The following is a 23,384-nucleotide window of genomic DNA, read 5'->3' as shown; positions in this document are numbered from 1 at the left end:
TTAAGCATATTATATGCCTCGGCATTTGCTTATAATTGAAGTTCTGTGCTTTGGATCTAAAGGGAATGCTGAACCACGTTTCAGGGGGCCTCTTGTTACACAAATTCTCACCTCTGATAAACTACTTAAACTAAACAGGCAGAGCTAAGAGAAATCAGACCATATTCTGTTTTCCTCTCTTCTAACAGCTACCTGCCACCATCTGTTTTCACTCATTGAAGCAGATACTGTGGTGACTTGCCCATATCCCTTTGACACACACCCTTCCTGAGCACCGACTGGAGCAGGAGTGCCAGGGAAATGCTCCCCCTCCCTCCAGAGCAGTCCTCAACCACACACTCATGAGAGTTGGTAAATATCCCCTGAATACTCCTGTGCCTTGCCCGTCAGGTAAGATGGCTCTGAGGCATGTCCTGCATTGTCTCTCAGAGTTCCACAGCAGGAATGACCCTCAGTTGCCCGTGATGTAACCCATTTAATAACACACTCCCTATTTATTTCATTCCCTTCGTATCTCACTTCCCAATGCTTTCTGAGATCACCCCTCAGAAAAGATATGCCTCAGGTCTGTTGGTTAGGATTCTGTATTAATCAGCCTTCTCCAGAGAAACAGAACTAACAGGATGGAGATATATATTTATGTTATAAGGAATAGGCTCACACTGGTTGTGGAGGCTGGCAAGTCCCAAGATCTGTAGGCTGAGCTAGCAAGCTAGAGACCCAGAAGAGCCAGTGATTTAGTTCTGCTCTGAGGCCAAAGGCCCGAGAACCGGAACTGATGTAGGCCCAGTCTGAAGGCCAGCAGGCTCAAGACCCAGGAAGAGCAGATATTTCAGTTTGAGTCTAAAGGCAGGAAAAAGGCCAGTATTCCAGCTCAAAGGCCATCATACAGGAAGAATTCTCTCCTACTTGGGGGAGGGTCAGCCATTTTGCTCTATTCAAGCCTTCAACTGATTGGATGAGGCCCACGCACATTACGTAGAGCAATCTGCTTTATTCAGTCTGTCAATTTAAATATTAATCTCATCCAAAAATGCTCTCATAGAAACACTCAAAATAATGTTTGGCCAAATATCTGGGTGTTCCATGGTGCAGTCAAGCTGACACATAAAATTAAACATCACAGACACCCAAATCAACACACCTCTCTTTCCCAAAATCACACTTTTCTGATCTTTCTTCTTTTTTCTCTGGAAATGAAACTTTCTTTTATGTGTTGGGGGAAATTAAATTATGCTGTATATACATACAGCAAAATTTAGTTCAAAAGACCACAGAGATCAGTTTGCCCAGAATCATTCTAGTTTATGCTTGTTACCCTGCATAATTATTAATATTTCCCCTTCACTTTAAAAAATCTTCTTCTTTGAAGACAAATTATATTGATCATCCTAGTTAATAGATGTGATAATGATAATAGAAAAATTAGTGAAGTGTGTTTAAATCTTTTATTAAATTATTTTCTTCTATTAGTTAAAAAAGTATGATGAATATGTGTCATATTTCTTCAAGTTAATTTTTCTTCCTGGGTTATTTTACACTGCAGTTATTTACTATGATGTATACGGAATGCCTGTGTGGAACCAGGATATTGCTGTTGATTATCTTGAATGTACTTCTGTTTAAAGGTTGAGAAAGAATGCATTTGAAAAGTATAAATAATTTATAAGTATGATATAAGGTCTTCCACAGGGCCATAGTTTTTTGTTCTATATATGACAAATCTGAGTAATATTTTCATGAAATAAGACAACTAACCTAAAAATTACACAGTTGATTGATACTTATTTAATTGGCTTCAAGTCAGAGAGTGAGTATAACTCCAGGGTGGTTCAGTTCTTCCATCACAATTAAGGGAATGGTGAAGAGAATTGTGGCTTCTGGAGAGTTCAGAGCATCTTTTGTTTGTTGTTGAGGATGGGGACATAAGACGCAAAGGCAATTCCGTGTTGACTGTGGGCCACACAATGCCAGGACTAGAAAAAGTCTCATAAATGAATGAACGTATTTACATTGTCTCTTTTTTTTCAGTTTATTTTCCATTTCTTCTATGAAATATGTATCTTTGTGTTGATTGAAGAATATTACATACATAAAAGTTATAAACACAAATGTCTTAAAGTATACTTGGATCTTCTTCCATTAGGGATGATTTTATTGTTAAATGGAAATAATTTTATAACAATTATGTTGTAGCATATGTAACAGAATGTTAACTTTTAGTGGTATTCTAAATAACTATCTCAAATGATTTGCTAACTATGCTTTAGAGCAAGCAGCATGTGCTAAGTGCAGCATCACAGCATTTTCGAAAAGATTCTGCATAATGCTTGTGAGACAGTAGCTGATCTTGAGTTCTTTGTGGGTTCCTTATTGTGAGTCCCTGGTATTCCTGCAAAAAGTGTTGCTATTCAAATGCACGTAAATGTATTCAGTCCATAATAATAGTATTCATAGCCATCTATAAATAGTTGAAGAAACAATTGTATGAAATGCTTGATATTCATCTGAACCACTTTTTGCAATTTCGCTTTTAAATTCAGATTTCAGAAATAATACAACAATGGTGCTCATAAGATATTCAGAGATTTTTGTTAGCTTTTCATGGGTAGGATGGTAACTTCTTAAAATTACATACTCTGTTTCACCAAATCTAAGAAACCCCTCATAAATATGCACAATGGTAAGAAATGGCCTGAACATCCATCGTGAGGCACAATTATTAAATATATAGTTTTATGTATGTTTAATGACCTTTCTTAATATTCCTTTTCCTTTTTTTTCTAGATACACCATCAGTTAAGATTATACCATCCACTCCTTTTCCACAAGAAGGACAGCCTTTAATTTTGACTTGTGAATCCAAAGGAAAACCACTGTAAGTGATTTAATGATCAATAAAGTTTTTCACTTTTTCTTCTATTCTGACTTGATTGCAAGATTTAACTGCAGAAATCCACTTTTTGTTTGTTTTTTTTTGGTGGGCAAAATGATCTCTAGAACAGAAAACCCCCTGAACCATGTCTTCATTAAGTGTCTCTGGAAGATTGGTCTTTTACTTTGTCATCTAAGAAGTTTCTGGGAAGGTTTCCAGCTGTGATTTTTTTTTTCCAGTAAGATATTTCACCCTGAAAGGAGTGTGTGCTTAATCAGTCGCTGTTAACATCATCAGATTGATAGAAGTTACACATTGTTGAACTTAGTTCTCCCATGAAATACTTGGAAAATATTGAAGCATCCTCAAAATATGCCCAAGTTTGAAGTTACATGGGGAATCATGTTCATAATGAGGGGAATCAGGTCTACATTTCCTATGTAGCAGCACCCATGACACATCATTTGTTTTTGTTTTTGTTTTTTTGTGAGGAAGATCAGCCCTGAGCTAACATCCATGCCAATCCTCCTCTTTTTGCTGGGGAAGACTGGCCCTGAGCTAACATCCCTGCCGATCTTCCTCCACTTTATGTGGGACGCCACCACAGCATGGCCTGACAAGCAGTGCTCTGTGCGCGCCGGGGATCCGACCCCGGGCCGCCAGCAGCGGCGGGCGCGCACTTAACTGCTATGCCACAGAGCCGGCCCCACGTGACGTGCTTGGAGGTAATGTGAATAGAAGGGTCACAAGCTCAGTGTTTTCAGTTGTAAAGTGATTTCATTATTAGAATATATGAGTTCTAACATCACTTCACCTCTAAAATTATACTTTTTGACATTCATGTTTATAAATAGCTAACTCATAGAAAATCTATTTTTCTTACAGAATTCAAGTATGGATTATTCAAATATGGGTTATTTAAAAACTATTTGAAAGTGATTTGAGCATTCTAATATATAGTAACACTTTAGATCTAATGTAATTTATTTTATTATTAAAAAGCCTCCAATTGATTTGCATTTCTGTCTAAATTTTAATAAGAGAAATTATAGCTATATGAGATAGCTTCTGTGCAAATCAAGTTAAATTAATAAAAACTTGTTTCTAATAATATTTGCTGTTCAAGTGTAGATTTCATATTTTCCATGAGGAATTTTTAAAAGAATTTTAAGACAGAAGGCTATAATTTCAACTTCCTCAATTGTATGGTATGTATTATACTTTTTAACACACTAAGTGAATTCACACTTTATCATAGTTTTAATATTTTAAAACTGTTCTCTCTTCCAGTAATTATTTTCTAGAGATACAAATGTATTGATTTAAAGAGCATTTTGTGAATTAGTCCATTACTTTTCTTCTCTCTTTTAAGAAACATTTAAGGCATTTTAGACCTTAAAAGGAACAAATTTTTTCAGAGTAGTTTTACTACATATATCCTGCACAATTCACTTTCATAGTTTTTACCTTCTGATAAGCATAAACTGCTTATAGAAAACATTTTTCAACTTCAGTATGCTCTCTAAATACAACAGGGCATTTCAGTATTAAAGCTTCAACAGGAACTTGGGCTATAAATTCAGTACTTCAACTAGGGAGAGAAGTGTAATAGACTCTAGTTGGCTTTAGATATATTAAATCCTCATTTCTTCACTCCTGGTTTGTGTATCTAACACCAGAACCTTTACCTAACTTTCCCTTCCATCTGCACTCCTGTTCCTTTCACTTATTTTCCAACTCTGTCTGTTCCTCGTCTCTCTTTTTGTTTCTGTTTGTTTCTGATCTTTCTTATAACCTCAGGGGTCAGCATATGGTGATAAGAAGGAATAGGATCAGGATCAGGGCATAGCAAAGGATTTTTGCTTTTACTTTCTCTCTGTAGATCTGCCCCGAAGCACATCTTTGGAATGTGTGTACAACTCCTGCAATTAAATGAGGTGAAGATGAGAAATATATACACAGAACGCTTGGACATAAATACATCCCTGCTGAAAAAGCATCCAATTACTTGTCAGTGATCTTTGATTCCACATCCACTCCCAATGGTAGAAACAACATTTTATTTATGTGAATAATTAGATTGTGAGGTCTGTTTAATTAAGTATTTAAGCTGTCCATTTCCCTCAGCTCAGATCGGTTGAATAGATGCGCCTTGTTGTGGGTCTCTGTTTCGGTTACCTGGAAATAGCTTGGATGTGTAATAATCTTCTGCACTGCAGATGAATGAAAAGTACAATAATCTCTTATTTCTTTATTTTATGTAAGAATGCAAAGGTTCTAGAAGTTTAGAAAATAGAAAATGTCACCTTTCTCAGAAGGATCCTGATTCATATTGCTTTGCCAATAGGTAAAGGAAATAAGAAAGGCTTCTTATTTTACAGGAGAGAAAACTAAAGAAATCTCAACAATGTTAACCAAATTTTCCTTATGCACTTAAATTTAAAATGGATGAGTTAGGATTTAAACTCAGTTCAGTTATTGCCCAAAGCTTACATTCTTTTAGCTATTTTCTGCTACTTCACTTGCTGAGTCTAAATTGTCGCTTATGTTAGCCAGTCACTTTTGAGAAGCTGGGATGAGACCCACAATAATGCTCAGCACTGAAGTTGAGCCCCTGGGTGCTTTAAGGTGAAGAATGGCCTAGTCTCAAGACTTATTTTACTGTTGTCATCCTCTTTTATCAAGGTTTTATCTATATTTTTGCCTTTTTTGGAAACTTCACAAATTCCTACCAAACTGACCATTTCTAGCATGAGTTTATAGCCATATAAAAAAACCTCTAATTAGTATAGTATCTTCTGGCAATTAGCTCATAAGCTCCCTAAGGGTTAAAATGGTCATTAGTTCTGTCTTTATCCTTATAGGTCCCACTGTTGTATTCTATATGCTATGGTCCACAAATCAATGCGTATTAACTTATTCCCTTGCATTGTGCCTTCGTTCCCAGTTCCCTTTTTACCATTTTCTTTCTTTGTAGACTGCCAGGCCATTGGCATTAAAGGTATAGCCAACTTCTTTGATTCCATCCTGCCTTTAGATTACTGCCTTTCTTAGGTCCTTTCTAATCATCTTAAAATCCACTCTTCTGCATTTTCAAAGTAACTATCATTTCCAATAAAGGAAGGCACTAACTTCTTTAAAGACAGCCTATTTCCAGCCTCTCTTTAGTCTATATCATATCTCCAACAGAGCCAGATGAGGCACATAGGACAAAAAACATGGGAAGACTGAAAAGAAATCATTGGATTTTCCCAGAAGCAAATCTTACTGATCATAAAGAAAACAGTTTCACTAGAGCAAAGAGAACAGAAGGCAAATTGAAATGGATTAATCAGGGAATTAGCAGGCGATGGGGAAGTAAAGATAATGGGGAGACCACCCATTTCAGAAAATGAAACATGAAAAGTGGAAGAGGGGTGAGAAAAGAAATTACGTCAAACAGAAGTTTTAAAATGAAAAATAATAGAGAGACTATCCATATTTTAAGATAGGATCAAAAAAGCTTGTAAAGAGTGGAAGTAAAAATGAGGTATGTGAGGGGCCCGCCCGGTGGCGCAAGCAGTTAAGTGCGCGCACTCCGTTTGGGGCGGCCCAGGGTTCGCTGGTTCAGATTCCAGGCGCACACCAACTCACTGCTTGGCAGGCCATGCTGTGGCGGCGTCCCATATAAAGTGGAGGAAGATGGGCATGGATGTTAGCCCAGGGCTAGTCTTACTCAGCAAAAAAGGAGAAGGATTGGCAGATGTTAGCACAGGGCTGATCTTCCTTACGAAAAAAAAATGAGGTATGTGGTATCACATATACCCAAAGGGCAGGTTCCAATTTCCTATTTCACTGTCAAAGGTCCATCCATTACTTTGCAGCTTTTATACTTGACTCCCCGTTTTATTTTGGAACCACTGAGAAGTGACACTTTGGCTTAGCTTCTGATTGGCTCCTGAAACACGTAATTTCTATTATCTTTACCATTTACCTGATCCACTTTTAATGAGCAGGTGGGAATCAGAAATGGATGATGGATATATGATTCTTTTACATCCTGTAGCTGACATAAATAATATCTTTAATCTATGACCAGATCTTTATGGTTTCTCAAAAAATGCTTGACCAATTTATGATTTCTTGAGAGATGAGTTATTTATGGTTATTATGCATATTGATAGTACAAAATAGCACCACTATCTTTTGTATAAATTGCAAAATAATGGCGTGGCTTAACTTGTACTGAGACTCCTGTTCCTAAACCTGGCCTCGTATGTGCTAATGTTGTTTTCCTTGTTCTAAATGTGAGGGCCCCGGTGACTGTTTATGAACAATCATGCCTTATTTGCCTGCTTTGGACTGAGCCTTTTGCTATTTTCCTGTGGAACAGCTGCATAACTTGGGCCAGAACCAAATTGTTCCACTTATTACTATAGAGGCATTCTGTTCTTTCCTTAAAAGAGAGGTTACTGTACATGTCTGTCTATTGTTTTCATTTTAGTTTAAAGTGAGGACCGAGCTAACGCCATCTACTTTTCTTTCAAGTCCCCAGAGTTTTCCAGCCTTCTTTTTCCTTTGGCTGAATTCCCAGACAGCTTTCAAGCAGCAGAATTCTCTATTTATAGAAATAGAGAAAAAAAAAGCCATTACATTACATTAAAGTCATGACCTTAAAAGGTGTGGGGTTGCCCCCCACATGCTATAACTAAGGAGATATCATTCATTTTGGTCAAATGTTTAACACTTTGTCAATTTACTTCAGAAAAGCAATGAGATATTTCAGTCAAATAAATATGTATTTGGCATTTATTCTGTAAAAGAAAATAATTATAGGTATTGATAAATATTTCTGTGTATCCAGCATGTTGTTTATGTTGTACTTACTATTTTACCTTCTGATAACCACGATTTTTCTTATGTTCTTGGCATAAATCTAGTATACGTAATTGCATAACACATAACATCCCTATTCTGCACAGGAAGAAAGATTTTAATCTTTAGGAAGACAGATCACATACCATATAACAACTACTGAGGTCTTTTAGAGAAACAATTACACATCCATTTTTTAATTGATCAAGAATTTAAGAAGAAATCTGATGAGAACATATTGATGAATTTTCCTATTGGCATAAATAGACATTAAAAAATGAGATGGAAAACAGTTTTTAAGGCAAGACAGATTTATATCAAGTCAGTTTTCTCAGCCTAATGTGTAGCTTTTTACAAATCACGGGTTATTTACTAATTATCATACAATTCGATCACAGCCAGAAGAAATGACAAAACAAACCAGGAGTTAAAGACGGCAAGTTATCATCCAGAGTGAAGTATTTGAGGCAAAAACAGGACAAAATATTAATTTTGAAAAAAGAATGTTGATCTACAATAATAGCAATTTTATGATTTGACCTAACGCACAGCAGATGTTAATTACAGAATATTTGTCTCTCTCCTGCCATCTATGCCATAGAAAGCCACCTAAGTAATCATCAAGGTCTATGTTTATGTTCAGATATAACACCTAAGCTGTCATGTGCTTGGACACAAAAGGCACAGCTGGAAAGAAAAATACAGACCAAGGTTTGAATTATAAAATCTGTGGATATCTGTGGCCTGAGTGGTCTTAAGCAAGTCATTTAACCACACCAAGTATTTTTTTTTAATTAATAAACTTTATTTTTTAGACTACTTTTAGGTTCACAATGAAATTGAGTCAATAGTACCGAGTTCCCATATATACCCTGCCTGTCTCTACAGACATACAACCTCCCCCACTATCGACATCCCACACAACAGTGGTAGGTACATTTATTAAAAATTATAAACCTGCATGGACTCATCATTACCACTCCACACAGTTGACATTAGGGTTCACTCTTATACACCAAGTATTTTTTATTCTCTAAAATTAAGAAAATAAAACCTAGTAAACTAATTGTTTTAAAGATTAACGACAATATATATGAAATTTCTGCCTCCAAGTCACTTCACAGTAAATAATACCCATCGGGATGATGATAAATTATTATTTTGTCAAAGAATTACAGACAGTGTATCTCACCAAATTTTAAACTCAGAAGTCTTAATTGTATATTTAATACACATGCTGATAATGGGCTACCATGGCAACCTTGGAAACTGAGTTATTATCTCAGATTTCTTCCTTGTCTCTGAAATTCAAGGTTCCAAGCAGAATAAACGCATTCTAGTGTGACTATCTGTGACTTTTAAAAGCGTGTTTGAAGAGCAAAGGTATCCAGACTAAAGTCATGGCAAAACTGATAGAGAGACGTGGCTGTTTCAGTTGAGGCTAAATGATAATAATAAACTGCAGAGAAGAGAGGCAGAGGCATGAAGCCCTGTCGGGTAAAATATAATCTAGCTAGAAATGGGAAACTGGAAAATCCCGAGCCACAGGAATAGCCCCTTCATGGTGTTAAGGTAGAAAATTTTTTTAAACAATTGGAAAGGACTGAAAGGGATAGAGAATGAGTTCTGGTTCCACAAATGCGGAAAAGTCTACACTCTAGAGCAGTTCTGTGGAGATGAAACAGACTAACCAGTCAGTGGGTGTTGACAGAAAGCTGAAGCAGGAGATCTGGAAGACTTAGCCCAAACTGAGTGAGTGGCATGGCTCACGAGCAGGTGAGAACCCAGGGTCTGGGACATATAAGACCTCATTTGGGCATAGTTTTCCAAATTCTCTCATGCTTATTGTCTCATTTAGACCACACAACTATCCTGTTGTAAAAGATTTACAAAGACTCTTATAATTATTTCCATTTTGTAGATAAGGAAAACAAGTCTCGTGGAGGTTGTGTGACCTCTCTCGGTCACACAGCTGGTAAGTGGTAGAGCTGGGATTACAAACAAGCTTTTTAAAATGTTAACAACGCTGATGATTGTGTTTCCTTGTTTAGCCAGTGTTTTCAGTTCTCCTATCATATTGATTTTTCACAATAACCTGGTGAAGTTGGCAAGAATGAAAGGGTTCTCATAAACTACTAGGAAAGCCCATATTTCAATCAAATAGTTGTAAAAAATTACCAGTTACATAAGCTCAAACCTGTGTTAACATATCTAAATATTATCTAAAGAGTTTCTAAATATATCTAAATAGTTTCTGCCGAGGTTTTATGGTTAGGTATATAATAATTATTCTATTGTTACATATATTTGTTTTTAAAACAGATGATATTATATTCTTTGTTTTATACATCTTTGAGAAGATTAAGACTACAAGTTACAAACACAAAGCAATACCAATGAAATGCAATACCAATGCAAGGAATACAGTGGGAAGCCTTAGTAAAAAAAATAAGCAGGAAGTTAAAAGAAAACACTCCTCAAAAGTATGTCTTTCTTGTTGAATACTATGCTTAATATGTCACCAAAACAATTGGTGGAATAAATATAATAACGGTCTCCTTATCATATAGATACTCTCACATAGGCAGTCCTTGGACGGTAAAAATTACAGAACATTAGATTGTTTTTTTTTCCTTTGTTTCTGATATCTAGAAAGATGCAAAATTGTCTCAATTAATTAATTAAATCTTAAAGGCAACGTAGTCAGTTTCTTCTAAAATGTTTTCAAAGATGTAATAATTGGGAAATGAGCTCTAAGTCTCCATCATTTTTAGAAATATATCCATGTGCTGTCCTGCCCATCTGAGTTTCTTTCCTGAGGCCCATATGGTCTTTTGCTTCCATCTCATGGCTTCAAAATTTAATCACACGTTAACTTTCTGAAAACACACAAGTGGTTATCTCGGAAATGAAACCGAATATATTTGGTTTTGTTTTTGAAACAAGAAGCTGACTCTTGGTAATCTCCACTGCTGTTATTTAGACTGGGCATCTGTGGTGTGTTGGGCACTCAATCATTTTCAATTAAATGTTCCTGTGTCTTCTGAGAGTCCCTTAAGAGCTTGCAGAACCATGATTATAGCTCCATAGAGGAAATGTACTTTTTGAACATTTCCAGGTAAGCAGTTTTCTTGCAACAAAAAGCCAATTATTTTGAGGGATTATGTAAATATTCAGTGGGAAACAACACAAAAATGTCTCAATATGTTTAAGAAACCATTGTGGAATGATGCTGTCATATACATTGACTAGATTTTTAGGACATGTACTTTTAGGCTCATGGGTTTAAAAATGTGTAGTTTTTTATATATTAATTATGAGATTGCATCTAAGCATTTTACTCTTTATTTAAAAACCTGTAAACATTGCATTTGTGTTTTCACAAAAACAAAGTCATCAAAATGGTAATTTGAGGAAAATTGCAGAAACAAGAATCACTCATAACATTAAAAAAAGCTGAAATACTATACCTCATCTTGAATAAAGAAAATGGTAGCCCATTGTGCAACAAGTGCCGTTCAATAAGATTTGCTTTTTCTCTTTGCAATTTTTTTCTGTAATATGTGTCATAATGTTAGCACTAATCTCTTTCTGGTAGTCACCAGTCAACCTACCGAGAAGTGCATTATTCTGTCTGTAGTAAATATCTTGACTATCACTTTTGCATAATATATGGAGGAAACAAAATGTGAAAAATAAAATTAATTCAGAATCACTTGTAGATATTTGGTATTATTTCAATTGATGGTGAAACAGAAAATTTTTATTCCTGGAAAAGCTGTTTATTCAAACAATCTAAAGAAATTTTCTTGCATTGTATGTTTTTTACAATGTATGGTATATATTAATTCACTTTTCCAGGTATAACCTCAATCATACAGAATCTCCTAAGCTTCAAAGTTTGAAAAAAATTTAAACAGCAAACAATGCCCCAAATTGTAGAAAATATGAACATTTACAAATGTCTCCAATTAAAATAGAAGAATCTGTCAGTGGTTGATAATGGTCTTAAAGCCCAACTCTTGCAAATTCTTAGTACCAGAAATATCTGGGATGCTTCAGGAAAGGACAAAGAAGAGAAACAAACAAAATAAAAAAGGCAGGAGAAAAGACTGGCCACTACTCTGACTTGTGACCGTCCCTGAAATGGAGAGCTGTGATGGACTTCAGCGCCACCCGTCACGATTACCAGTACAGGGATGGACACACTGAGGTGACCATATAGAGACACAGCTGACAATACAGTAGTTTGTTAGTGTAGGGACAACAGAGCCGTGGGCCTCAGGAGCTCTCACTGTGGTTCACAAATGCAGTGTTGTTCAAATTGCTAGTTGTGGCTTATTAATGAGCCATAAGATCAATTTAAAACCCCTTTTTAAAAACCAAAATTAAAATAGAGAATAATAGAATAGGAAAGAAAAATATAGAGAATGAAAGAAGAAAAAGAAAAGTAATGAAAATATCACAGCACATTAGAAAGAGCAAGGGTTTATTTCCTGGGTGTACTTGTTTGTGCATTGTGTAAGGTTGTAAAGTATATGTTTTACTATAGGTCACACCTCAAAAGGTTTGAAAATCATTGCATTAAGACCAACTGTGGTGAAGCTGGCTCTTGGGGACATTCAGAGAAAAGGACATGCTAAGTCCCAATAACTTCATTTCCTCTAAAACCATCACTATACCAAAATATATGTTCAAACTGAGGAGTTCCTAGCTCCAAAAAAGCAATTGAATGATACTAAGAATGTTCTGGTTAATAATGCAGAAAAGTTTGATCCTTTGAGAAGGATTTCATCCAAATGATTAAAATATGCTTTCAAATTTTTGTCTTAAATTTCAATTATCTTCAGTGTTTACTTATATGGAGCATTTAATTCCCAGCTACCAGATAAATGATGTGCACTTTACTTTTACTTTTCCAAGACCATTTGTTTTACTATTGAGGAAACAAGCCAGGGAGCAGAAGCAGTTCGGTAATGGTGACACAGTGTTTAACATAAGTATTAGATCTTATAAGGTTAGTTAGCACTATTTTATAGTAGTAGAAGTAATAGATTTTGTAAAGTAACTCTTATATGGAAAATAGGACCCTGTCATTGTAAAGTGCCCTTGAACTGAATGGTTTTCAGGCATCTGACTGATTAGGATACTTGTAGATACATTTTATAGGGCATCAAATTGTCCTTATAATGTACACAGATTGATAAAGCGGCAGATGCTGAGAAACGTAGACTCATAAGTTCTTGATTTAAAAAACAAGAAAATGTTCCAAAGTCTAGCTTAGTCAAAGGAGGTTTTCAGGAGCTACTAAGTTTCAAATAAGTTAAAAAAATATTTTCCTAAGAAAGCATTTTTAAATATATCACAAGATTTTAAGCTTAATGTACATACACAGAGGGACTTATTGCTTGGATGAGGGAATGGATGTTTACTCAAGATTTCTTGATCTTTTAACCAGGAATTAATATTCTATGTTTACCAAAGAAGAGAAATGTTAAGTATAGATAAAGCATGGGTAATTGTTTTGCTTTAGCATAAAGTCCTTGGGAGATTGTTTGAGCATTTAAGCATTCACAGTCTTGAATAGTTTTCCTTCAGTGCTAAAATTTGTCATTCCTTCAGGATCATAGCAATCTTATCTTTTCTGGGGATAATCTTTTATTTGTTCTGCCATAAATTGGCTGGAATTATACAGTTTGTGTTATGACTGCTTCGTTTCTCAAAAGTGCTAAAATAATCATCAGTGAACACTGCCTTATCGGTAAAAAGTGGTCCAGGCTTTCATAGGCATTCTCCAAAATGCCATTATTTTCAAGTTGTCTAAAGAGCACTTACCTCTTGCATATAGATTATTTTCTGTTTCTACTATAAGCTTCTAAACTTGGAGGCAAGAAATGCCTGAACAAAGTCAGAATCAAGTAGCATATGCTCAGATTAATCAGGATAGAAGTCCATTTCTTATTTGCCATTGAGGTTTGAAATGTAGTGTTGAAGTTAACATTGATGTTGTTGTTCCGTCTAAATCTAACTTTCAGTGTAGTGGGACTCCTCCTACTGGACACTGCGCTGGTACAGTAGTGGATTTCAGGAATTTGCAAGAGTAGATAAACTCAGAGGTTCAACTTGCAATTTAATGGAATAAGTAGGCTTGAATTTTCCACTTCAAACTGATTTCATTTATTACTCCATTAAACACCTTTGACCCTGTCATATAGAAGTACTAATGGTGCTATTTGAATAGGGACTTTCCTTGTTGAGCCTTTCAACAGGAACCACTGGGATTCTCAAACTGCGAACAGAAAGAAAAAGGAAAGATTCATTGCTTTTCATAAAAAGAATTATGCAGGTATAGGAAATATCATATCTATGCTGAGCAAAGACTAACACATTAGAATTATGAGGTTAAAGCAAGAAATTGAAGAACACGTCCAGAAACCACTAAAAGCAGAAGGAAGTGGAGACCAATGAGGAAAAATGCTAGGGAATTATCTTACTTTTTCTATCTCACACACAAATACACAAAGACATACTGATTAAATGAGTCAATACAAGTAACTACAACAAGCTAGAAACACAACGGAAAATTATGTATTTAAAAGAGAAGCTGTTAAAGAATTTTCTTCATCTGGCTAATTTCCTCAAACCTCTTCTTCCTTTTTTTCCTCTTCATTTACTGTATTATTCCAGCCCTAAATATTTGAAATGTTAGGACAGAGTCAATTTAACAAATGATGATACTAGCTGTATCAAAATATAGATTTTGCAAAAATATATATTGTAAATATTATGTTAAAGAGCTAAGGGAGGCAGAAACGTGTAGATCTAATTATATATTCTAAATAACATTTATAATAATGAGGCATATTTCTACATGTCAGAAAAACAAAAACTTTTTTTTAAAAAAAACTCAAAGTCACAGTAATGAAATTTACTTTAAAATCACCTTTCTCATTGCTCTTCATGTGCACTCTTGCCTAATGACTTAAAGAAGAGTATTTTAAAAAAACAAATAAACAAGGCATATACCCTCTCTTCATTTTTGCTTCAATTTGTTTTGATGTTCTTGTAAAGACAGGGAGGAGATGAAAAAGTTGAGTTCATCAGGGCTGGGAATGAACGAGATAAGCACAATGGATGGGGCAAAGAAAAAATTATTGATTGCATTGTAAGACTGGATAAAGAGAGAAGTAAAGTAGGAGGGGATTGAAGAATAAAGGTGAGTAAATGGTGAGTTCATTAGATAGGATTGGAGGTTTTGATGAGGAGCCGATGAGTGAGCTGAAAAGATGGGAGTTTGTTGTTGGAAAAATTGAAAATTTTAAGGGAGTGAAATAATGACGATGACAAAGTTTAGTGTGTGGTCATGACTGCAATGGGGCTAGTAAAATAATTATTGGACATGAGAGGATCAGGGGGAGAGGTCAAGGTATTGAATGGGTTATAAATGTAAATATTTAGGTCAATGAATGTTTAAAGACATTCATTCTTGTTCCTATAGCATTAATTTCTTTTGACTTCTCTCAGGCCTCTTGGACTTCATTGTCTTTCTTTTCTCATCCCCTAAGTAAGAGTACTCCAAGATGTTTGGTAATCTGCTCTTTTGTTCTCTTTCTCTTTTTCTTCAGAGTTTGAACATCTGCTTGGCTCTAATCTCTCCCTTAAAAATTCCAGTCATGCCCTCTGCTTTTATTTCTAGTTTCTCATTTCCTTATTGCTGGATGGAGATGTGTTTCTTGATTTTCTTCTAGCACTTGAATTTAGCATTTCTCAAACTGAAATCACTGACTTTCCTTTTCTGCTGTAACAATTTGTTTTCCTCCTGGTTTCTGTTTTGTTTGTTTATTCATTTGTTTGTTTGTTTGGTTGGTTGGTTTTGCATTGCTATTTTTTTCCCTTTTAGGACTGAGATTGTTCCTACAATACGGACTGAATACCATAAAGAGAGTTTCTCGCTCTTCATTAACGTCATACATTTTCTGGCTCCAAAAAGTTGTGTTTACTTTCCCAAGAGCTCTTCTATTATCTTCTATTACTCTGTGCTTTCTTTATTACTCCAGCTGCACGTAGGGTCTTGTTTTCTCTCTTCAGAACTCTATATATGGTCTCTTCATTGAATTTCCTTTTTCAGATATTGCATATGGGTATACTTAGAGAAAACTCTGATCAGGAACACTCACTTCTTAAAAGCCTTAGCAAAGTATTTTTATTTTTCATGAAAGTCTGGATTTTTTAGCCTGGCACAAGTCCCAGGCTAGAAAACGTACAAGTTTAAGTGCACAGATTTGTATTTTTTCTCCCGCATCTCTACTCCAAACTTCCCCGTTTTGTTCATGCCCCTCTTCATGACCAGAATGTTCCCTTCCGCTTTTCATTCTCTCTTCCATATTCATAGCATCAGCAGTCTTCTGGTCTAATACCAAAATAAGACTTTTTATGTTCACTTTTTTGTCCTATAAACTTCGCCATAGACTAAACTCCTTATGAGCATAGTTGGTCCTGTTTCTTCATAGCAACTTATATCTTGGCTTTTGATTTGATTACTCCCAACTCAGTTATCGTATCAAGTGCTTTTAACTTGGCCCTTTCTTAATTTGTTTTCTTAGCCAATAACAATGTTACCTATTAACACTCTTCTCTTTTCTTGGCCCTCACCATATTTAAATTCATCTATTCAACAAAATGGCCTCTGGAGGCCAAGCATCCTGCCCAGAGTTCTGATTCCTCTTGAGTTGGCATTTCCATTTCTACCACTCAAATCCTACCACAATTAAAGACACTAATCGAGAGCTATATCGTTCATAAAGCATGTTGTGATGTCCCTAATATGGGTGTGATGAATCTTGATGACGTTTTATAACCCATTTATGCCACTTACCATGTCCTGCCAAATATTATGGTTGATGACTTATGTAAACTACTAAAGTATAATATCACAGAGGGCAGATATTTATTTTATTTTCCTTATATTTCTCTTAATTCCTGGTTCAAAAACTTGGGCAGATTGGTTTATAGATAACCATTAGATAATAATTGCGTAAACTCATGAAGTACCTAGTAAAGAATATATAGGTATGCTTTAACGAACAACAACCGAAAAGTTCATTGATCTCTTATCTGTCTTAAGATATAAGTGTAAGAGTAGAACATTTCCTGGTGATTAAACCCATTGAGACTCATTGAAGACTATTCTACTATAAATGTTTCTAAAGTTTTGTTTTCCCTTGAGCAAAACTATATCTATAAAGACAGACATAAATGTTTCATTATGTTTTAAAATGAACCTCAGTTGTGATAAGTAAAACATTCAAAGTTAACTTGGCTAATAGTAAAAGTTATTTGATGTGTTTTTAAGAATTGCTCTCATAAAAAGTATGCAATCAATATCATGAATAAAAGGAGAACAAGTTTCATTACAATTAAGTTGCACAACAATCAAATCTGAGGAAAAATCACGACTTGATGTACCCTCCAAGGGCCTCGATCAGTATTTTTTTAATAACTAAGAATATGACTTTGAATATACGTAGAATGCTATTTACAAACTATGTTCAGAAACATCTTGTTGGATCCTCAATGTCAAAATAACCCTTTGTGTATCTTTAAATTTGAAATGATCAGTGTAAAAAATAGCTCTACAAGTAATCCCTTTCTATTTCTTTGTGTTTAGCAACCACATCCTTTGCTTCCAAAAGAGACTCATTATAATATATTATACTATATATTTTATATATAGTATAATATATATATAATATATATAATATATATATTATATATATTTTATATATAATATATATTATATATATTACAATATATATTTTATATATATTATATATATATTTTATATATAGTATAATATATATAATATATATTATATATATTTTATATATAGTATAATATATATTTTATATATATTATATATATATTTTATATATATTATAAAATTAAAAAAATTTTTAATCTTAAAAATTATTGGTTTCACAGCTTTAAGAAAGGCTACTCCTTGAACTTGCTTTATATTTATATTTTAAATTTAAAAAAGGAGAAAGCAACTCTAGCTTCTAGTTTTTTTCCCTTTTTTTTTCTTCCTCACTCAGTTGGCAGTGTTTGGGCTGTGTTTTCTGGAGGCAATTGCCATGTACCCAGTGGAGAACTGCCAAGGCTAGAGTTTGCTCAAAATCTTTCTCCCTTAAAAACTAAAAATATTCTACTTGAACTCAATTTCAAACTCACTTGTCAATTAATTTGCATTTAATTTCCCTCCCTCCATTTCTCTAAAAATTTGATAGCATAAACACTGAGAATTTTACGCGCTAGCTCTATGGTATAATTTCTTGGTTTAAAACTTTTTGCTTAAAGCATAAAAAGGGATCCAAGAAGTTTACATAACTCCTACCACCTTCTTTCACTTTAGAATGGAAATGTCACAGGAAATTTAGAGAGGAATTAGGCTTTAAAAAAAAATTCCCTGGAATGAAAACTTCAATCACATCTGCTGCCTATGGAATTTCTAAACTGAAATAAAGGCATTAGTCATCTTCATGTGCGGTACAAGTACATAAGGCACCGAGTTATTAACCATAAGTTCCTGCTTTGTCTTATGTTAAAGGAAATGGAAGATGTGTATATTTGCAAATTTCTTTCTTTTTTCTTTGAGTCAGAACAAGATGTTTACTTGAATCCTATTACAATGACATTTTTTTTTCATCTAGGAAAAGTAAGTTTAATTTTCATAAGAGTAATTTTAGTATTAAAGCCCAACATGTACTGTGCTTATGAAGGAAAAGACACTGCAGAACTCAAAGAGGAGACAGCTATTTAGGAAAAGGGAGATACTAGAGAGTGTATCCATCCCAAACTTTGGAAGATCTTTTACTTCTGTCCATTTCTGCAAGGATACCAAGAGAATTCTTTCGTAGGAGACCTGCTGTATGGGACTGACTTCTCCATAACTGAACTGCTTATTCTTTATTCTTCTCAAGCATGAGTCTAAGAGAGGATAAGAGCTATGACACCAAAGCAAGATTCCATTCTATTCAGTATCTAAGGAGGCAGTGATCCCATATACTGCGAGAATGAGAAAGACGGTTACTATGGCATAACTTTACAGAATAAATGCCCCAACGACTAACTAAAGAGTTTCAGTGGAAGTTAGTAATCAGCTTCATATCTGGTTCAAGATATTAAATAGACTGGTAGTCTGAGAGAGTTGTGACAATTGTTTCTAACACTAATTTATAAATAAGGAGTTGTTAAAGATATCAGAGAATCTCCTATTAGATATGTACAAAACAAAACACTGAGTTAACAAAAGTTTTTAAAAAGTCTTTTAAGACAATAACAACTTCACCAAGACCTTAGAATGCAAGGGAATAAATGCATGAGCATATTTGGTTTCTTTTTTCACTTTTATTTTCTTTTTGTTTTCTGTTACCCTAGGAAGCAAGTGCTGTAAAAATGTCTCTAGGTGCACAGGAAAATAAAACATCTTTTTAGCCCTACAGATTTGGTAGACAGAAACGTAAATCAAATTTCATCCTATATGGAAGGTTTCCATATAGCTTCTAATTATCTGGCTTTTAGAGGGGAACTCTCTGGACTGCCTGATTAACCTTCTCACTGTGGAGTTAGACAGTGTTAGCTTGTGCTGGATGCTGGGTCACTGTCCTGTTACTCTGGTGTCCAGCTCCTACTCGTTTTCAGCCTTATCACATGGGAACTATAGACTGGAACCACTTTTTAAATGATCTCCTTTGGTTGAACAGCAGGGAAGATTGTTATTCATTTGCAGCAAGAAACTCAATCATTTCTGGGTTCCAATTAGAGAAAGCCTAGGGGCCCTCTTTATTAACATGAAGCACAAATTGTATCAAGACTTGCTAAACCACTTAATATTTTTATGGTGATATTAAGAAGCTTGAACATTTTAAGTACTAATTGGAATATGTGTAGGCTATTTTTAATCAATGCATAAACTCTAACCTTCATTTCATTAAAATTGCATCATTTTTTGCCACCTTGAAGATTTACCATACAGAATAGGATCAGGAATCCTGCAATGTTCAGTGTCAGCAGTGACTTGTATTGCCATAATCTCCTGCTAATTATTTTTACAGGTGTTCTTTTCATTATTTCCTAAAAAAGAGAATAATTTTTTTAGAAAAAAGAGTTTTTTAAATACAGACTGGCAACTTGATCTTTAACTTCATTTCTATACACACAATTTAAAAATATATATCAAAATTTAACTACATGTTTACAGAGCCATATGCTTTAAGATGTGACTGAAAGCTTATGAACATGAGCAGAGAAAAATTATGACAGTTTGGATTTTGGGGGTATAATTTTAAGTATGGAAATGTGTGAATACACACATATGATTATATCTGTGTGTGTTTAAAAATCCTGACTTATACATCAGAAAGTATTGCCTCTTAATATAATAAAATACTTGCAGTGAGTAGCATTTTAAGATGCACCTTCTAAATTCACCTTATGAATTTATGACTTCATGAATTATCCTTAATATAGCTGTTATTTTAATGTTGGCTTTATGTGGCTTTGTATAAAGGAAGGACACCATTTCTAATATTTTGGGTATACGCAGTAAGTCATGGTTTTATTGTACCAGTTTTGTCTCTTCAAAAGAGGTTAAGGATGTGCATGGTACAAGATTATTCAGGCTACCGGTGTTAGAACCGTAATGAGTAAATTCAAACAGCAACTAGCGGATGTGGAATGGACGAAGCCAGTTGAGATGCATTAATGGTTTGGTTTTTAAAAGAGATCCAATGAGAGTGAGCTGTCTATAAAGCTGTATGATATAAGTCATTGTATTTTTCCAATATTTTGGGTGACTAGCCTCTTCATTCTTTCATAGCTCTCTCTTTTAGCAGTTTCACGGGTCCAGTCCTGGTGACCTTGTCCTCTCTTTCTTCTCTCTCTAGTGCGTTTACTGCTACACTAAGAGATTCTTCCTTCACCTTGCCGATCTGCTTGTTTTGATACAATTTCCTACATTTATTATTATTTGATTCACAACTTGTATCTCTTTTACAAATTTTTTCAGGAAAACAAAAATTCTTTGTCTTAGGAAAGCTGGCATAGCCATAGACGTCACTTATCAAGACCTGTGTCCTAACTGTATTCACAATAACATAACATAAGCTTGATGTTTTCAACAAAATAAACAAATAATTAAAGCTTTTCATAAAATAATTTCCAATGATGTGATAAAATCACGTTTTAATTAGAAAATTTGGACATAGAAGAACTAGGAAAATATTCACCATGTTTGAAAGCATGAGGCAGTAGACAAAGAATTTACTATGGAGTCAGACCAGGGTTTGGCTACATCTCTGATCTTCTGTGTTCTTCTATGCATTACATTTTTAAAAATGATATTCACAAAATTTTATTGTGAGGATTATAGAAAATATGTGTAAAGGATAGCTACTATTATCAACACACGGTAGTAGATATTGTTAATAACCATTCTTATCATTAATAATTATAAAAGACTGAAATCTTTGAAGACAGAAATCCATGGTTCAGTTACCCTTTCTTCCCTAAGTGTAGGTTTTGAGATGGGGATTCTTTGCAAGTACTTAGTTAAAAGAGAAGTCAGTTTCTATGAGTTCAGGTTTTTTTGGATTCCACATACAAGTGAGATCATACAGTATTTGTCTTTCTCTGTCTGACTTATTTTGCTTAGCATATTGCTCTCAAGGTCACAAATGGAAGATTTCCTTCGTTTTTATGGCTGAGTAATATTCCATTATATTTGGAATATATTTTCTTTATCCATTCATTCATTAATGGACACTTAGGTTGTTTCCATGTCTTGGCTATTGTAAATAATGCTTCAATGAATAAGAGGGTGCAGATATCTTTTTGAAATAGTGATTTCATTTCTTTTGGATATAAACCCAGAAGTGGAATTGCTGGATCATATCATAGTTCTACTATTAATTTTTTGAGGCACCCCTATACTGTTTTCCGTAGTAGCTGTACCAATTTACATTCCCGCAAATAGTGCACGAAGTTTCCTTTTTCACACATCCTTCCCAACTCTTGTTATTTCTTGTTTTTTGGTGATGATCATTCTAACAGGTGTGAGGTGATATCACATTGTGGTTTTGATTTGTATTTTCATGACGGTTAGTGATTTTGAGTACCTTTTCATGTACCTGTTGGCCATTTGTATGTCCATTCAGATCCTCTGCCCATATTTTAATTGGATTGTTTGGTTTTCTTGCTTTTGAGTTATATGAGTTCTTTATATGTTTTGGATATTTACCCCTTATAAGATATATGATTTGCAAATATTTTCTCCCATTCTGTAGGTTGCCTTTTCATTTTGTTAATGGTTTCCTTTGCTGTGCAGAAGCTTTTTAGTTTGATATAGTCCCACTTATTTATTTTTGCTTTTGTTTCCTTTGCTTTTCGTGTCAAATCCAAATAATCATCACCAAGACCAATGTCAAAGAGCTTACTGCCTATGTTTTCTTCTAGAAGTTTTATGATTTCAGATGTTAAATCCAACTCTTTAATCCATTTTGAGTTAATTTTGTGTATGATGTAAGAGAGGGGTCCATTTCATTCTTTTCCAGGTGGCTGTCCAGTTTTCCCAACACCATGTATTGACGAGACTATCATTTCCCCATTGTATATTCTTAGCTCCTTTGTTGAAAATTAGTTGACCATATATGTGTGGGTTTATTTCAGGGCTCTCTATTCTGTTCCATTTATCTACGTCTGTATTTATGCCAATACCATCTTGTTTTATTACTATAGATTTGTAATATAGTTTGAACTCAGGAAATGTGATGCCTCCAGCTTTTTCTTGTTTCTCAGGATTGATTAGATATTTGGGGCCTTTTGTGGTTCCAAACAAATTTTAATATTGTTTGTTCTATTTTTTTAAAAATGCCATTGGAATTTTGATAGGGATTGCATTTAATCTGTAGATGGCTTTGGGTAGTATGGGCATTTTCACAATATTAATTCTTCCACTCCATGTGCACAGAATATCTTTCCATTTATATGTGTTCTCTTCAGTTTCTTTCATCAGTATCTTATAGTTTTCAGTGTACGGGTCTTTCACCTCCTTGGTTAAATTTTTTCGTAAGTATTTTATTCTTTTTAATGCAATAGTAAATGAATTGTTTTCTTAATTTGTCTTTCTGATAGTTCATTGTTAGGACATAGAAATGCAATTTATTTTTGTGTATTAATTTTGTATCCTGCAACTTTACTGAATTCATTTATTCTAGTAGTTTTTTGGTAGAATCTTTAGAGTTTTCTATATATACCATGCCATCTGCAAACGGACACAGTTTTACTTTTTCTTTTCCAATTTGGATATCTTTCATCTATTTTTCCTGCTTAATTGCTCTGGCTATTGTACTTAGGACTTTAAGTACAATGTTCAATAAAGGTGGCCAGAGGCAGGGTTTAGGAAGTAGGGGAAATGGGTGAAGGGGATCAAAAAGTACAAACTTCCAGTTATAAGATAAATAAATCCTGGGAATGTAAAGTACAGCATGGTGACTATAGTTAACAATACTGTATTGTATATTTGCAAGTTGCTAAGAGAGTAAATCTTCAGACTTCTCACAAGAAAAAAATTTATAACTATGTGAAGTAATGGATATTA

The 23,384-nt window shown here is 34.4% G+C and overlaps 1 protein-coding gene across 1 annotated transcript in view; it reads left to right on the top strand.

The window, feature by feature from the left end:
• Positions 1 to 23,384, top strand: part of CADM2 (cell adhesion molecule 2) — a 232,137-nt gene that overhangs the window by 113,156 nt on the left and 95,597 nt on the right. The window contains exon 6 of the mRNA XM_058570612.1: positions 2,788 to 2,878. Coding sequence (XP_058426595.1) covers positions 2,788 to 2,878 — 91 coding nt within the window. The remainder of the gene's footprint in view (positions 1 to 2,787; positions 2,879 to 23,384) is intronic.

The sequence above is a fragment of the Diceros bicornis genome, chromosome 27 (assembly GCF_020826845.1).
Source record: "Diceros bicornis minor isolate mBicDic1 chromosome 27, mDicBic1.mat.cur, whole genome shotgun sequence".
Taxonomy (NCBI): Eukaryota; Metazoa; Chordata; class Mammalia; order Perissodactyla; family Rhinocerotidae; genus Diceros; species Diceros bicornis.
Note: the sequence above shows the minus strand (reverse complement) of the source record. Positions and strands in the feature narration are given on the sequence as shown.